Raw genomic sequence first — 18,754 nt, forward strand, 5'->3', positions numbered from 1 at the left:
CTAGTAAAGGGATGAGCATGAATGTCTTTCATGCATAAAAATAGCAAATTTGTGGAACCATAATCTAATTAGATAAATATAACTGGAGGAAGATATCTATATTAGAAATAGTGGGACATACGTATAATTGGGTATGATGGACTCATATGATGGAAAGGCTTAACACCAGGAAAACGAGTTCAGATGTAATACAATAAAAAAGGGGGCACTGCTGTAGGTTTTTTGGTTGTTGTTTGTTAAAATATATTTTTATTGATTTAAGCGAGGAAGGGAGAGGGAGACAGAAACATCAATGATGAGAGAGAATCATTGATTGGTTGCCTCCTGCACGTCCCCCCCACTGGGGATTGAGCCCGCAACCCAAGCATGTGCCCTTGACCAGAATCGAACCCGGGACCCTTCAGTCCGCAGGCCGATGCTCTATCTACTGAACCAAACCCGCCAGGGCTGCTGTAGGTTTTTAAGTTTAGAGCTATTGTCAATGTGCTGTTTGAGAAAAATCTAGAGCTTGCAAGGATAGAAGCTATCTTCGAAGCTTAGACACTATTTCTAAGGATGGCTTAGAAGACAAAGATACTGAAAATGCAAGTCAGCTAAGGCTATTATAATACATGAGCATAATCTAATGAGGACCTGGGCTATAAAAGAGGTCAATGGAAAGAAGGAGGAAGGATAAAATAAAAAAATGTCCTTTTGGACAAGGAGAATCAAAATGGTAGGGCTCCTAAGAGGACCCTGAGGAACTTTTCAGAAGTTAACTAATTTATATATTTCGAGTGAAAAAGAGAAAGGGAAAAGAAGGCAACTGATTTTGAGGCTCTACATACTCTAAAATAGAAGGGAAGTCCTTCTACCTTCTTAGAAATTAATTCTTCATCTAGAAATTAGCTAGTTTAATATTGTCAAGTATTAAGCTTCCCCTCATTCCCTTCCCTGCCTCCCAAGAAGTTCAACTAAAGACGGGTGGGAAACATAAAGGAGTTAAGGCTAATCTGAGGTATCACCAGTCATCCAGCTTTGTCCAAATCCAAGTATGGAAACTGTGCACAGAAGCAGGCCTCAACGCCCATCCACTACAGTGCTCAAATCACTGAGTAACCGGAATGCTGTAGCTAAGGGCCTCGGTCTTAGTTCATTTGTTTCAATAGTGAACCCAATTATCTGTGTTTCACTGAGGTATTTAAAACATCAACAAAAAGAGAACAGAGTTTAGAATATCAAATACACAAAATTTGAAAACACTCTAATTTATTCAACTCACTGTCAGTTCCAAAACAAATTCAGTCAAAAAATCAAATAACTGATGAAAAGTGTGATTTTATATCCCATTTCATTACATACCTACTCTTTAATTGAACAAATTGATTTTGTGTCTAGAAGAAAAAGTACTATACTTACTGGTGGGTCCCTAAAATTAGAGTCATAAGAATTCTGTAACCAAAATAAGATTCAGTTAAAGAAAAATCTCCTACACTGAAATAACCTTTACTCTGAAGTCAGTGCTTACCGTGATCACTAAACAGAAGTTGCTTCCACTTCTGCCTTTCTGCCTCTGATGCTTTGAATCCCAGCACAGATTTTAATTCTTGGAGTACCCTCTTGGATTCTTCATGCTCACGCTTCTGTCTCTCTTTGTCTTCTTGAGACAAGTAATAAAAATCATCATTTCTTAACTCACTGTCCATATCTAAGTCATCTACATAAGCTTCTAATTCCTGAAAATGAATAAATGAAAAAGAACTTTACTTCAAGCAGATAATTTTCTAGCAGTATTCATTTATTTGCACCTACCCTTTTCCAAGATTAAAAAAGGAAGGCTCTTAGCACAGGTCAGTAAAACACAGATGGGCAAACAAAGCAAACACAGATAAGTAGACATCTTAAAAAAAACTTAATTTGATACTATAAAGGGTTTTAAATAAGGAAGTTTAATAACTCAATCGTGATTTTTCTACTCTGATACCATTCTACAGACGTAGTAAAGATTACAGTGATTAGCTCTGTCAAAACCAATCAAAATTAGCTGGGCTGGTGGTTGGGGAGGTGGTCAGGTATGTTAGTCCTCTTGTGCTAGAATTTGTGGTGTTTTCTGAGGTCCTAGGAAGTCTGAACACTATTCCTAGGATTGTGGAACACCTCATCTATGGCTCTCCATATTACTAAGGCAGATGGAAGGATCCCTGCTTACCCAGACTCCCTTGCAGTTATGGTTCAGGCAAACAACTGGGATCCTCTAATTAGATGTATCTGGATCAGATCTGATTCAGAAGTATGTTATAAAAGAAGCAGGCATCTCATGGAATCCACTCTGGTAAGAATGGTGGCAGAAAAGTTTCCAGAGGCAGAAGTTCTGAAGGTAGCATTGAAGGAGCAAGTGACAATGTCTGTGCCCAGTGACTTACAGAGGTGTTGCCACTGTAAAAGTTCTTTTGAGTGATTTTAGCCTTTTACCCCAGCCTGGTTCAAGCCTGATTACCTGGCCCTCTGAATGTTCTGTGAGGTATCTCATGTTTTTTTAAAACAATTTCTTCTTTGTTAAACTAAGTAAGGTTGGTTTCCCTTTGCAATTAAGGATACTGAATAGACTATATGACCTAAGGAAAACTTCTTGAGCAAAAGAAATCTTAGTCAATATCGAAAGGGAGGCATAACATAAATGCAGTCAAATGCACAAGATAAATGTATAACATTTTTAGATATGTATACATGGTGGTAACCGCTACTTAGATCAGGATAAAAACATTTCCATCATCTCAGAAAGGTACCTTTGCCAAGGCACTATTTTTTAATGTGCTTAATCACTTTTAAGTGTCTAAGAAATAGATTAAAATTCAAGGTACTAAGAACTAATGATTTGATATATATTCAATACATTATATTGTGATTTTGAAGCTCATTAGAAACATAAATTCAACAATGTCACTTACAGAGAGCAGTAGGTAAGTTTCATCTGTGAAACTCTCCTTTATGGGAAACAAAAGCAATTTTCACCCTTACCTGCTCCTCAGGGATTGGATCTTTATCTGCAATGTGTAGAGTAGGCTGCAGCATGGGTACCACAGTACAGCGTGGGCTTTCACATGCTATTTCAGGTTTGCCTTAAAAAGAAACAGGCCACACAGAAACGAGTGAATATCTGATTAACAACCAAAATATAGAACAGTTCCATCACCTCAAAATAGTTATTTATACTACCTCTTTATACCATATTCTTCCTTCCATATCTAATTCCCAGTAGCCATTGATATGTTTTCTGTTACTATTATTTACTATTTTTAAGAATACTATCTAATAGAAAGAGCAATATGCAAATTAACCATCACTCTGACACACCCACAAGCCACGCCCACCAGCCAATCAGGAGTGAGCAAAACAAATTAACCCAACCAAGATGGCTGCGGCCACAGAGCAAGCAGGAGGCTTGGGTTTCCCCGGCAATGGAGGAAGCCAGCTTCCTGCACACCCTGGCCTGCCTTGGCCTCCGCTCAAGGCTACAAAGTTTCAATTATAGAAGATAAGTAAATCCCAACAAAAATGGTGGCAGCCACGGAGCTGGAGAGAGCAGGAGGCTTGAGTTGTCCCCAGCGATTGATGAAGCCAAGCTTCCTGCACACCCTGGCCTGCCTTGTCCTCTGCTCAAGGCTACAAAGTTTCAATTATAGAAGATAAATAAATCCCAACAAAAATGGCTGCGGCCATGGAGCAAGCAGGAGGCTTGGCTCCGCTCAAGGCCACAAAGTTTCAATTAGAGAAGATAAATAAATCCCAGATACCAGGTCCTCCACTTGGGTTGCCGGGGGGCGTGGCCAGCCTGCAAACCACCACAGGCCCCTCGCCCAGGCTGCCCCACACCCCAAGGGAACCTCCACCCTGATCCGGGACACCCTTCAGGGCAAACCAGCTGGCCCCCACCCATGCACCAGGCCTCTATCCTATCTAGTAAAAGAGTAATATGTAAATTGACCATCACTCCAACACACAAGATGGCTGCCCCCATGTGGTCAAAGACGGCTTCCCCCATGTGGACACAAGATGGCCACCACAAGATGGACAGCAGGGGAGGGCAGTTGGGAGGGACCAGGCCTGTAAGGGAAGGCAGTTGTGGGCGATTAGGCCAGCAGGGGAGGGCAGTTGGGGGGGGGGACCAGGCCTGCAGGGGAGGGCACTTAGGGGTGACCACGCCTGCAGGAGAGGGCAGTTAGGGGTGACCAGGCCGGCAGAGGAGGGAAGTTGGGGGCGACCGGGCTTGCAGGGAAAGGCAGTTGGGGGGGACCCAGGCCTGCAGGGGAGAGCAGTTGGGGGGACCAGGCCTGCAGGGGAGGGCAGTTAGGGGTGACCATGCCTGCAGGGGAGGGCAGTTAGGGGCAAACAGGCTGGCAGGGGAGCAGTTAGGCATCAATCAGGCTGGCAGGGGAGTGGTTAGGGGGTGATCAGGCTGGCAGGCAGAAGCGGTTAGGGGCAATCAGGAAGGCAGGCAGGCAAGCAGTTGGGAGCCAGCAGTCCTGGATTGTGAGAGGGATCCCAGATTGGAGAGGGTGCAGGCTGGGCTGAGGAACACCCCCCCCTTACACGAATTTCGTGCACCAGGCCTCTAGTTTCATATAAATGGAATCATATAGTATATGGTGATTTAAGTCTGGCTTCTTTTGATTAGCATAGTGCATTAGAGATTCCTCCATCTTATTATTTTTTTGTTAATCCTCACCAAGAATATTTTTCCATCGATCTTTTTTTTTTTTTTTTTAGTGAGAGTGGGAGGGGGAGAGACAGAGAGGAGAGAAAAGTTGATGTAAGAGAGACACATCTATTGGTTGCCTTCCACACGTGCCCTGATCAGGGCCGAGGATCAAGCCTGCAACTGAGATATATGCCCTTGACTGGACTCCAACCTGAGACCCTTCAGTCTGCGACCAATGCTCTGTCCACTGAGCCAAACTGGCTAGGCTCCTCCATCTTATTGATGTATCAGTTTATTTCTTTTTTATTGCCAAGTAGTAGTCCATTATATGGATGGATGTAACAATTTATCTATTCACCAGCAGAAGGGCACAAGCTTCTTTTAGGTTATAGTGATTATTAATAAAGCCATTATAAACATTTGAGTATAGGTTTTTGTGTGAACATTAAGCTTTTATATCTCTTGGGTAAATATCTAGGAATAATATTACTGAGTCATTTGGTGTGTGTATGCTTAACAGTGGGAAAAATTTTGATGAGGAAAGGGTATTTACATAATCTTAAAGTATTCTTTTCACAAAATACTTATAATGAAAGAGAAGAAAGGCTAAAGGAGAATAAGGATCACCAAAACTGAATGCCATGTGTGATCTGGACCTGGACATTAGAAAAATGCAAACAGAATTATTTATAGGTAATGAGGTTTCATGCCTGCATCTTTACTCTCAAATGGTTAAGAATAAGATCACCAAAGGAATTTACATACAGATACATAGATAAGGCAAATGTGGTAGAATGTCAACAACTGGGGAATCTGGATGAAGAGTATTGTGAACTATTCTTGCAATATTACTGTAATTTTGAAGTAACTTTACAAGATACAGCTAACTAAAGCACCTGCATCTAAAAAATGCAAACGAACATTTTTTTAAATCTTCTGAATATATGTCCTTTTTAAAAATTGATTTTAGAGAGAGAGGAATGGAGAGAGAGAAAGAGAGAAACATCAATGTGAAAGAGAAACATCGGTTATCTCCCATATGCACCCCAAACTAGGGACCGAACCCACAACCTAGGTATGTGCCCTGACCAGGAATTGAACCCACATCCTTTTGGTGTACCAACTGAGCCACCCAGCTAAGGCTCAAACGAACATTTTAAAGTTGTGTAGCCATGGCCATTATGAGCATTTTAGTGAGAAAAGTTTGTGAATTACTTCTATTCATATCATTATTATATAGAGCAAAAGCCACATATACAGAGCATAATTAAGAAATTGCTTATCACTTGCCCAATGCATTGGAGACAGTTATAACGATCATGTTTAAGTGAGTGACTAAGAGTCAACATCTCAGAGTACGCTAAGGAGAAGTGAGTGGGATGCATCTTTTAACACCCAATGGTAATTCTATTTATAGAAAATGTACTCAAAAGCTCTAGACTTGGGTCATTTCAAAAAGTTTAAATGCATAAATATCTGCACCTATTAAAAATCCTTGGTAAGCCTGGCCAGTGTGGCTCAGTGGTTGAATGCCAACCTATGAACCTGGTTGCAGGCTCGATCCCTAGTAGGGGAGGCAGCTGATCGATGATTCTCTTATCATTGACTAGGGCCCGATGCACAAAAATCGTGCACTGAGGCAGGGGAGGGGGGCCTGCGCCCTCTTGCAGTCTGGGAGCCCTTGGGGGATGTCCAACTGACAGCTTAGGCCCACTTGGCAGTCAGACATCCTTAGCACTGCCGAGGAGGCGGAAGAGGCTCCCACCACTGCGGCTGTGCTTGCCAGCCATGAGCCCGGCTTCTGGTTGAACGGCAGCTCCCACGTTGAGCACCTGCGACCTGGTGATCAGTGTGTGTCATAGTGACCGGTCGTTCTGCTGATCGGTTGATTTGCATATTAGCCCTTTATTATATAGGAGGATGTTTCTATCTCCCTCTTCCTTCCTCTCTGAAATCAGTAAAAATATATTTTTAAAAAATCCTTCACAAAATTATCCTTTGCAGGAAAAAGTATTCACTATTTATATTTGAGACATAAAGGAAATCTATTGGTAATATTAACATTTCCTTTTTTCAAAGGAAATACTTTTACTATCTAAGGAATTATTCAGCATGTTTAAAACATTAAAGTATTACAGATCTAGCTGTAAACAAAACAATGAAACAGAATGATAAAGCATTAATCATCTTTGGCAGAAATACAATTTCTGTTATTCATCATAAAGGTGGAAGGGATAAATATGGTTTATAGCAAAGTTTAAAAATTAATATTCCAAACATTTACAATGAAATTGGTGAGATCAGTAAAACAAAGTATAAAATCTGGGTTAAATGAAAGCAGGTTTATGGAGAATTTCAAGACTGTCTTTTTACCTAGCAGTATTACTCTTAAATAATACATTTTAGACCCCTAATAACAAATACATAGTGCTACCTATTGTAACATTTATATATGATTTCTGAATAACTAAAGTAAAAATTTTATCTTAAAAGCAAAACTCAATTTCTGGCCCATGAATATCAAATTCATCATCACTGTAATTGGAAAAGAGATTCTGAAAGTTCTAATAATAAATAATATTATTAAAATCTATCCCTTCAGTCTGGAGGCTGACTTTCTATCCACTGAACCATACTGGCTAGGGCTGTTTTTCTTATTAGTAAGAGCCAAGACTTTATATTCAGTGTTAATTTGTACATATAAGTTCAATTTAAAAAAATTAGAAACACAGATCAGTTGTCTCCTGCAACTGAACCCAAAACATAGGTAAGTGCCTTGACCAGGAATTAAACCTGCCACCTTTTGGTGTACAGGAAGACACTCCAACCAACTGAGCTACACCAGCCAGGGCCATATAATTTCAACTTTTTCTTTAGTAAACTAAAGGTTTGTCAAGTGAGTTTCATCATAGAGAAGAAATACACCTAATAAAATCCTAACTGCAGAGGAATATATGGAAGAAATCTCTCCCAGGTACCTTTTATATCTGTATTTCTTCGTAGCAGTTTATCCACTTGAGAAATGGCCTCTTCCCAGCAATTGTTGCTTGCTTGAACATGGGGCTGAATCAACTTTAATTTCTGTTCAAGGATTTGATAAGCTTCTGACACTAGTTCTTGTGTTTCTTTAGTACAAACAAGCTTTTCAAGTTCATCTTCAAGAATTATTACCCTGAGTAATAAAGAAAAACAGTTTCACCATGGAGATTTCTAAAATATAAAATGGAAAATTTATCATTTATAAGGCTTATTTAAGAAATAAGCTTAGAAGATTAAAAATGTTTTGGAGATGGAAGGTAGTGATGGTTGTACAACAATGTGAATATACTTAATACCTTGAACTGTACTGTTAAAAATGATTATATGGTAAATTTTATGTTACGTGTATTTTATACCACTTTTTAAAAAAGCTTATAAATAGTGTCATATATTTATCCCACAAATATTGTTTGCATATATACTAGGCATGAACTGAAAGGACACGTTAAACCCATCTTCTATTTATAAGAAACATAACTGAATCAGAGAAATTATACATATATATAAAATAAAATTATCATAAAAAGTCATAATATTTTATTTCATGTACAGATGAGGAATTAGGTCCAGAGAGTTGAAGAAACTTGCTCAGAGTCATACAGTTGATAAACTGTAAACCTGGGTTGAATCCAGGCACAAAAGTATACCACAGAGAGATAAAAAGATAGTGTTATAAGAATTCAGAAGAGGGGAACATTGCTACCAGCAATGGGACAGGTAGGGAGTAGCTAAGGAAGAGGTTCTTTTGAGGGAGCAGCGAAGGAGGGATAAAATTGAAGCATGTACAAAAGACGAGGAAGGTCACTCTACCCTACCTCCCATATTCCCTGTGGGCATATGACAATATATACAGTTTGGCGGGATTGAAGGAAAAGGAGAAATCAAGACAGAAAAGCAGACTGTAGTCAGATTATGGCAAACCTTTTTTACAGAATGTTTTATACAGATGTCAGTCTAAGCTGCTATATTCTGAAACCAGTTAAGATTTTTGATTAAGTGAGAAAGCAAATATATGCCCTCAGGAATCATCTAGCAGTGAGCACTCTGGAGGAAGAACAGTTAAAGGTTAATGTCCTCATGTAAGAAAGTGAGGGTGGGAATAGCAAAGGGAACAAGGGCAAAGGAGTGAAACACAAACAATTTTTAGATAACACTTCAAAGTTGTGTGTAGCAGTCTATAGAGCATTCATATATGATAGCTAATGACTGGTACACTCTCTAGTTAAGATATAGAATATTTCATTTTTAAATAGAGAACATACTTCCCATCATAATCCACAATTCCTGACAAAGGTACAAAGCCCCTCTTTTTCATTTTCATATCTATACAGTGTAGCACTCTTCCTTCCCTGACCCACCTTCTCTCATTATAATATACTAGAGGCCCACAGGGAGCGGGCCTAAGCCATCAGTTGGACATCCTTAGTGCTGCCGTGGAGGCTTCCGCCACTGCCACTGTGCTCACCAGCCGTGAGCTCAGCTTGTGACTGAGCTGCACTCTCACTGTGGGAGCACACTGACCACCAGGGGGCAGCTCCTGAGTTGAGCACCTGCCCCTGGTGATCAGTGTGCGTTATAGCGACTGGTCGTTTGGTCGATTTGCATATTAGCCTTTTATTATATTTCCTCTGATGATTCAACCATTGCCACACACTCACCTTGAGACTGCCTCACCTCCCATATTCCCTGTGGCAGACAGAGCTGAGTCAGGTTAGCATTCACCTGCTTTCTTGGAATAGCTGCTACAGACCACTGGAACATTCCTGCCTCATAGTGTCTTAATTTTTTCTTATGCCCTAAGCTTTCCATCAGCCTTATATACCTAATGCCAGACCTTGAACTGATGAGTGAAAATTTTTCTCAAAATATCTTTATGACCTTAACTTCCTATCTTTGTACACATCCTTCTTCAGTCCTGTAAACCAGCCTTTTGATTTTACTGAGACTTCAAGCCTTTTTGACTCATTTTTATTTTTGGTCTTACAAAACTGATTAATGGCTTCTCCCTTCCACTTCTTGCCTGGTATCCAGGGTAAAGTACCTAAACTATGATCACATCAATCCATTAAATTCTGATGACTTTCCTGATTACCAGCACAACATGAACTCAACCATTCATCTGATCCAGTTCTATTCTACAAGTCTGTGTTCTGCACCATACCTGCTACCAAGGCAGAGTGCCAGCAATTCCATGCAAAGTAGATCACCTAATATGGACCCTACATTGTATTATCTAACTTGGATCAAAATACATGTTCTATGCTATGGAAAAAGAGTCCAAATCTGTTGAATTTATTTAGAAAATAGCAATGTGTTATTCCTTAACTATATATAACAACGCCTCTTATAATTTATTTTTCCAGTGTTGGCAGATATTCTCTTAGATTGCAGGCTCCAGTTTAAGAGCCCTACCTAAAGAGAGTTAAACTCATTCTTCGTAAACTTCTCCATTGCAGCTCTCAAACAGAATGAACATCTGCTTTTGTCCTATCTTTCTAGGTTGTCTGTTGAAATCAGGAAAAGTAAAAATCATAAATGTACCAAATTATAGTATTTATAAATCATGCTTCTCTGCTCTATTTGTAAGTATAAACCATCTTTCATGCTGTATGTCTCCATTTTGCTGCTTTTCTCTAGCTAGGACACAAGCCAAGAACCACAATAGCTCAAGAATGAAGCTTGCTAATCATGGGGACATTTCCTTATATAGCTTCTAAACTTACTCATTCAGTAATGCTTTCAGATGGAGCTGCAAACTGCGTACTGCTGTGTGAACATTATTCAGTTCTCTTGACTTCTGTTGAGTTTTGCATAAACGCTGGGGTACTGACTGGTGCTGAGTTTCAAAGTATCGATAAAACTCATAGCTGCGCTTAAGCTCTTCCAAGCAGGCAGAATGAGCATGAGGTAGACCCTGAGTCACATCAGATAAAATATGATGAGGCAAAAGTGCTGGAGTAAGTAAGGGCCCAGGAGGGGCATTAGCTGTAGAAAGTAATAGGGCTAACCGTCTGAAGAACTCTGAACTCTGTGCCACCCAGAGTTGGAACAAAACCTAAAAAAAAGAAAAAAGAACTAGATCAATAAAAAATATTGGCCAACATTCAAAACAAACTACAAATTTAACTTCTAGTTTAAATTTTCCACTTTATCATAAGTAATGGATATAGCTGAGCTTGAATTAACTCTAAGATTAGCCAAGAATTATGTATCAAATTATGTAGTCACTGCACATGGGAACTTCTGATCCCAATATAGCAGGAAATACCAGAATATAACTTAGTATGGTTCTAATCTAGAAAGGAAGTGTTGATAGATTGAGACACATTTATTAGAAGTAAATATGGATTAATTATTTTAAAATTTTACACAAAGGAGAAATGAAAACAGTAGGAATGACAGAGCTATATAAGTTCAAAGAAATGAGTTATTGATGAACCCAGAGTTTGGGGTTCAAAATTACACCATTATTTTGGCTAGGAAATAATTAAGAAATGACATAAAAATCAGTCCCGGAGTGTTCATACCTAGGAGTGTCTAGCACAAGAAATTAAAAAACCCATTCTTTTTTGTTGTTGTTAATCCTCACCCAAGGATATTTTTTCCATTGATTTTTAAAAAAAAATGTATTTTATTGATTTTCCACAGAGAGGAAGAGAGAGGGACAGAGAGCCAGAAACATCGATGAGAGAGAAACATCGATCAGCTGCCTCCTGCACACCCCCCACCGGGGATGTGCCCACAACCAAGGTACATGCCCTCGACCGGAATCGAACATGGGACCCTTGAGTCCGCAGGCCGACGCTCTACCCACTGAGCCAAACCGGTTTTGGCTTTTCCATTGATTTTTAGAGAGTGGAGTGAGGGGGTGAGACAGAGAGAAACATTGATGTGAGAGACACACATCAATTGGTTGTCTCCCGCACATGCCCCGATGGGTTGGGGATCAAGCCTGCAACCGAGGTACATGCCCTTGATCGGAATCAAACCCGTGACCCTTCAGTCTGAAGGCTGACACTCTAACCACTGAACCAAACAGGCTAGGGCCAAAACCCATTCTTGAGAGACAACCCCTGACATTAGGCAGCAAAGGATTTCTGTAGGTATAGTCCTATTCTAGAGGAGGATAATATCTCCAAAACAAAGAAAGAAACAAACAAACGCGAGGAAACAATTTATTATGAACAAGAATTGGCATACAACAAAGAGGATTGAACAAATTTAGATTCTAATTTTTCACAACCAGGAAAGAGAACATTATTTAGACTGTTTTATTAAATGAACATTAAAATTAGGCAAATAATAAGATAATTTAATGTAAACCTATTTTACCATTGAATTTCTTTTTTTTAAATAAGCAAGGTCAAATTTCCAAATTGCTAGAGACATTTACCTAGGAATTCTTGAATATAAACAGGCTTACCTCATAAGTCTTATTTAACCATTAAATTCATGACTATGATTTTCTTTATCCCTTTATTGGTTCTTTCAGCAAGTATTTTTTAAAAATATATATTTTATTGGTTTTTTACAGAGAGGAAGGGAGAGGAATAGAGAGTTAGAAACATCGATGAGAGAGAAACATAGACCAGCTGCCTCCTGCACACCCCCTACTGGGGATGTGCCAGCAACCAAGGTACATGCCCTTGACCGGAATCGAACCTGGGACCCTTCAGTCTGCAGGCTGATGCTCTATCCACTGAGCCAAACCGGTTAGGGCCAGCAAGTATTTTTTGAGCACTTACGATGTACCAGGTTCTATTCTATCTGCTGATAATATAGCTTTGAACAAAAGTGAAAAACAAAAACAAATCCCTGCCCTGATGGAGCTTATATATTGGGGGGGGGGGGGGGCAATACACAATAACAAGTAAAAGACAGAGTTTCTTGGCAGAGAAGGGGAATAGCGAGTGTGTACTGTATGTGTGTATACATGGGGGAAGGTAAAAGGGGCTAGGAAGGTGGAGAGGTGGAGGGATGGCCAGGAATGTCTCTAAAAAAGTGTGATCCAGAATTAAGCCATGAAACTATCATCAGGGAAGAGAATTCTAGGGAACAGGATGTTGAACTGCAGTTATTTAGTAGGAGAGGACTTGGCACATCTGAGGAACAAGGTCAGTGTGACTGGGGTACACTAAGCAAGGAGGAGTGTGGTAAGTGATGAAGGCACTTGAAATAGCTCTGGCTTTTACTCTAAGAGAAATGAGGAGCCACTGAAAGGTTTTGAGCAGCAGTTATATGATCTGAATTATGCTTTAACAAGCCCATTCTGGCTGCTGTGTTGAGAGAAGATAGGGAGATTAGAGTAGAAGTGGAAACCAATTAGGAGGTTATTGTAATAATTCAGGTAAGAGTTAATGGTAGCTTGTACAACAGTGGTTAGTGGTAACAGGTGAGTAGTAGCTGGACCCTGGATATATTGTGAAAGTAGAACCAACAAAATCTCTTGACGAATTGTTTATGGGAGGAAAAGTGTTATGAAGAATGATTCCAGAGTTTTGGCCACAGCAACCAAAACAAGTGGGCATAGCTTACTGCCACTTTTAAAATACTAATTTATAATTTAATCACTACCATATTATCCAATCAAACCAAAACTGAAAATTATATATATATTTTTCTGTTTGTTCTTTGGATGAGGGGGTAACCACAATTTATGAACAAATAGGACATTTTTATGTAAAGCATTTTTTAAAATGTGGATTCATTTTTTAAAACAGGAAATATATTACTTCATAACAACTTTAAAAACTAGTTAAAAATTTAAACAATAGGAAGAAGGGATAAGGACTCTGTACTAAATATTTTATATGTCTCCTCAGGTTTGTAAAGTTTTCCTGAGGGAATATAGGTGGAAAAAAAAAAAAAGCCAAAATGTATTTTCTTTATGGACACCATGAAAATTACAGAAGAAAACAAAAGGTCCTGATTTATTTGTAAACCACCTTCCACTACATTAAAAAGAACCTTTAATTAGTGTTGCTCTTTGGAGAATTTTCTTTTAAAATTTATACAAAATTTGTTAAAAAAAAACTTTCTTCTGGATACAATGGCAAATGTACAAGACAAAATATAGTTTTTAAGTATCATAGGGGTTTCCAGCAATTTCTACACTATAGGTCCAAGATAAGGCTTCTTTCAGAGGTTGATATTCCTGGTAACAATGCAATACATGAAGTTTGGTTACAGATTAGTTATATGTCAAAATAAAGCAAAAATCAAAATACTAAAGTTAGTCTTTAAAACAACATGAGTGAGCAAAAAGGGTCCAGCTACAACCAGCAGTATTGGAAGTAGGGTGGGGAGATAAAAGAGAACAAGCCCCACATTTTAGAGTAGATCCCATCAGAGGCAATAAAAAAATCAGCTAACATTTATTAACCACTCTATCCTAGGCACTGAACTGGCAAATATCAAATCCCTCAGAGGTAAGCATTATGATTATCCCATTTTTATAAACACAGAAACAGGGATCTGCTCAAGAACTCATTAACCGCCAAGTGATAGAACGAGTCAAACCTGGAAAGTCTGACTGTAGGGGAGTCACTTTTTCCCTTTGCTGCCTATACTTAAGCTGAAATACAATCCAGGATTTAATAAGCTTTTAAAAACAATACGTCAAAAGTGTAAATAATAATAGCTATTACCGCGTATGGTACCCATTATATGACCAGCTCCACTGTGGGTATTTCATATGTCTTCTCATTTAACACCTTGTAGGGAAGGTATGGTAGCCCTTTTTACAGATGAGGCAAATTCAAATAATAATTTATTAAAGGTCAAAAGTTAGTGTAAGAGCTAAAATATAAACCTGGGTTTGCTCACTTCCAAAATCCCTGTTTTTTCTTCTTTTAATCTCAAATTGTACTGAATTTCGAAGTAAATGGAATTTTCTACAATGTGACCTTCCTAAAGGGTAGCTATTGGTGTCTTGGTATTTTCTATTAGTCTTTTTGTAAAAACAGAGTTGTGGCCATACTGTATATACATTTTTGAATGCTAATTACTTCACTGGTTTAACATACATTTCCCCAAATTTTTATAAAATCTTCAAAAGCAAACTGTAGCTGCTACACAATGGTCCACCCTGTGGATTTACCATAAATTCATGCAACTATTCCTTAATTGCTATACATTTAGGCTCTGTTCATTTCCGCTATTGTAAACAAAGCTAATAAGCAACTTGGTACATAAAGCTTGACTGTATTTGGAATAAGTTCTTTAAGAAAGATTTGCAGAAGTGGAATTACTGATTCAAAGCATATATTATTTTAAAGTCTCTTTGTATGTCAAATTCTGAAACTAACTACTTTAGGGAATTAGAAAAACTGTAAGAAAACGATTGAAGCAGCTCAGGTAAAAGGTGATGGCAGTCAGGACTAGGATGGTGGGGAAGAACCCAGAAAAAGTAGATAAATTTAAAATATACTTTGAAGGTAGAACTGACACAAAAATATCTTGACAGACTGGATGTGAGGAGTAAAAGGAGGGATAAAATGGTTAGTGTGCAGGTTTCTAGCTTAGTCAGTTGTAAGATGGGTTAGAATGAGGGTAAGAATAAGTCAAGGCAAATTTCAAGTAAGAGAAAAGAAAAACAAACAGATTTAGAAAATTTATATGGATATAAAAAATTTAAAGATATAGAAGTTTATAGAGTCTCAAAACCAAATGGAGCCCTAGTCAGTTTGGCTCAGTGGAGAGAGCCAAACCAACTAGGGCTCCATTTGGCCTGTGGAACAAAGGGTCCTGGGTTCGATTCCAGTCAAGGGCACGTACCTTGGTTGTAGGCTCCATCCTGGCCCTGGTTGGGCTGCATGCAGGAGGCAACCAATCAATGTGTTCCTCTCAAATAGATGTCTCTCTTTCTCTCTCTCTCTCCTCCCTTCTACTGTCTCTAAAAGATCAATGGGAAAAATATTCTCATTCCTTGGTTGAGGTTTAAAAAAATAAAAAAGAATTATAAGTATTTTGATATCAAACTATAAGGATCTTCTTTTCCAATCTTTATGATGTTCTCCACTTTTAAAGGCAGCTTCACAAACTTCAGTAAGGTTATTGCAGTAACAGTAATCAGCAAATAATAAAAGAGAACAGGTGCACCATTTGTGTTCAAAAAGCACAGGCACAATCCAAGACCATCTCTCTTTTCCTCAGCCCTTCCTTCCATTCTACCAATGGATTACCTTCAATGCAGGCAGGCTGAAACCATCTGTAAGGTTATGTGCTTCCTCTTCTGAAATCTGCTCTTCACTAAGTCCAAGGCCCAGGTCCTTAAAAGGCACCACACAGATGTAGTTGGTTACATTGTCACTCTCAGAGTTCAGGGGGTAGGTTAAATTAGGTTAAGGCAATCAACAAAGTCTTCATTAAAACTTAAAAGGTAGTACATTAAGACTGCCCAGCCCAACCAGCATGGCTCAATAGTTGAGTGTCGACCTACAAAAGTAATCTTTGCATTCCATTTACTCATAATTTATTTATGAATCTTAAATAAAATAAAGATATTATATACCTTTATTTCCTGACTAATAGAAATAATTTTTTTTAGTAAATTTAAGTGACTATTGTCATGTATTCTTTGTGTCAGACACTATCTAAGCACTTTATATGCACTAACTCATTTGATTTCAACAAAAACACAGTCAGTATGATTGTGTTAGTATTGACATTTTAAAAATGAATAAAGAAAGGTACAGAGAGTTAAGAAACTTGCTTAAGGTCACCTAGGCAATAACTGATATGGCCAAAATTTAAATGTTGCCGATCTGACTCTAGGTCCTTTGTTTTGTGAAAGGAGAAGGATTTCCTGTTGCCGGTTTATTTCCATGTCATGACACAAATTTGCCATGTTCAGTAATTTTTAAAAAAAGCCAGGCCCAGCAAAGCCAGGTCTTTTGAATTTATTCTTTGGACCAGTAAAGGGAGGGATTTCAAATTTTTTCCTTGTTAAAAATGAACCACACGAGAGAAGAACTATCTTCTTGTCTGTGATTGCCTTTCCCCCTTGGAATGCATTTCCAGTTTTAAAATAGAAGTGCTGATGGAAATTAGCTTCAAAATAAGCAATTTCAGTTTACAGTTAACTTTACAGGATGCAACTATAATATCTATATTCAGCACTCTGGAAACATATCTTATTTTTAAATTTAGACCAAAAAAGGATATTTTTTCAGCATATATAGGGTAGCCAGCCTTGCTGCTTGAAAGTTGGCTCTTACAGTTCTGTAGACAGCTTTCCGAAGACCAATGAGATGCTGACTGGGATGCTGTCCAGCTTTATTAAATGGGCAAGCAGCACTGACCCTGTCAAGCAAACTTGAAAAGTAAAATGTGATACAACTGTACAGGTGTCCTAAAGTTTTTGTTTCCTAAATCCATAATTCTATTGAGTTTAGAAAAAAATCCTTTTCCATGATTTTCATTAGAAAATGTTTGTAAGTAACCCCACTCAGGTCTCATAAATAGCCATTTCCCTGATACACATATAGTCACCAGAAAAAGACAAATGAAAAATTTAAATCTCAGAGTGATGGCTTCCTCCGATATAAAGAAATAAAAGCATTATAGTTGAAATATAGTAGAAATGTAGGAATATTTATGTAAAAAAATGTAACTTTTTAATATAGACACTCTACCCGCTAAAATATATACTAGAATGGTACTACTTTACATTTAGTTTCCAAACCTTTTTAGTAAGTATAAAAGTTTTAATTATAAACACTTTCACATTCTTAATATTCATATATGTTCATCAATCATATTTTTGGCCACCTGTACAGAATGCATTCTGTACATTCATAAAAGTAGGGTAAAATGACTTACCCACCTGCTGCCACTGGCACTTACCTACTCAAAATGAAGTAGGGGCCGCAGAAAGATAACAGGACCAGTGGCCAACAGGGGAATGCAAGTAGAAAGGCAAAGTAAAGGTTACTATGTAGTTGCATAGCTACTCTCAAAACTGTTCAAGAGGAAGCACATTTCATAGCACTTTCCAAAAGATAAGTGGGGAGTATCTATTTGAAACAATGACATATAATACCTTATGCTTTTATAAATGAAACTATGAATAGTTATTAGATAAGAGTATTTTTTTTTTCACCTATCCAGTAACCTCTCCCAATAGCAAAACATAATATTGGAATTTATAAATTTTTTACACTATAACCACATATTTGTAAAACAAGACATCTAACTCAAAACTTAAAAAATGTTAAATCAAACTAAAATATATTCAGGCATTAGAAATCTATTAAAAGAACAACAACAACAGGGCAATGACTGCTGGCTTATTTTAAAATAAAGGAACGAAGCAAAGAAAGTTAAATTATTTGCTAGAGCAGACAAACCGAGGTAAAGCAAAACAGTACTCATTTTTTTCAACATATGGCACTAATGTTTGTACTCCATTTTATTTACTAAATGAATTTTAAAAACTAAAAATATTATGATTCAAGATCTATTATTGGTCATAATTTTTTCAATCAATTATCCAGTTAGACGAAGATAAGTGAAGCACAATTTTTTCCCAACATTTCTTCTGCCTGTCTGCATCTGAATCGAGAGAAGTCAAAATCTGGAGGCAAATCATGTCTAACTGACCCAATTTAGCTCTTCATGCCTATTCTACACATATGGTTTCTAAAAGGTGGACAATGACAAAAGGCACAGAATCCTCTATACATGCCCAAGCATTAAATGAACAAACACACAGCACTTTGCTTAACCATTGAGCAGTCAGTTCTCTCAGTAAAGTCTTGTGCAAGTCAAGAATGAAAAGCCACTCTTATTCTTAGTGTGATTTTTAACTTTTAAAACTTGACATTCAAACAACTTAAAAACTGCTCTGCTGAGTCAAAAAGAAGTGAACAATGGAAGGACAAAAATAAACAAATGCCGAGGACTGTTCCATTTTGAATTGAGCAGAAAGAAAAGTAATGAAACATCTCTTATGTCTTGGGATTGTTTAAAATACTGTTTCAGAACACAACAGTGAAGACTGCTGGAGATTCTTCTACTTCCCTGTTCATGATTTTT

The 18,754-nt window shown here is 38.0% G+C and overlaps 1 protein-coding gene across 2 annotated transcripts in view; it reads right to left on the bottom strand.

The window, feature by feature from the left end:
* VEZT (vezatin, adherens junctions transmembrane protein) overlaps window positions 1–18,754 on the bottom strand; it is a 73,602-nt gene that overhangs the window by 13,282 nt on the left and 41,566 nt on the right. The window contains exons 6-11 of one of the 2 annotated variants that reach the window (XM_079775100.1): window positions 16,883–17,032; window positions 15,901–16,048; window positions 10,441–10,772; window positions 7,657–7,850; window positions 2,998–3,098; window positions 1,508–1,715 (exon numbers count right to left, since the gene is read on the bottom strand). In XM_079775100.1, coding sequence (XP_079631226.1) covers window positions 1,508–1,715; window positions 2,998–3,098; window positions 7,657–7,850; window positions 10,441–10,772; window positions 15,901–16,048; window positions 16,883–17,032 — 1,133 coding nt within the window. The remainder of the gene's footprint in view (window positions 1–1,507; window positions 1,716–2,997; window positions 3,099–7,656; window positions 7,851–10,440; window positions 10,773–15,900; window positions 16,049–16,882; window positions 17,033–18,754) is intronic. The other variant, XM_079775101.1, reaches the window with a different exon arrangement.

The sequence above is a fragment of the Cnephaeus nilssonii genome (assembly GCF_951640355.1).
Source record: "Cnephaeus nilssonii genome assembly, chromosome: 6".
Lineage (NCBI taxonomy): Eukaryota > Metazoa > Chordata > Mammalia > Chiroptera > Vespertilionidae > Cnephaeus > Cnephaeus nilssonii.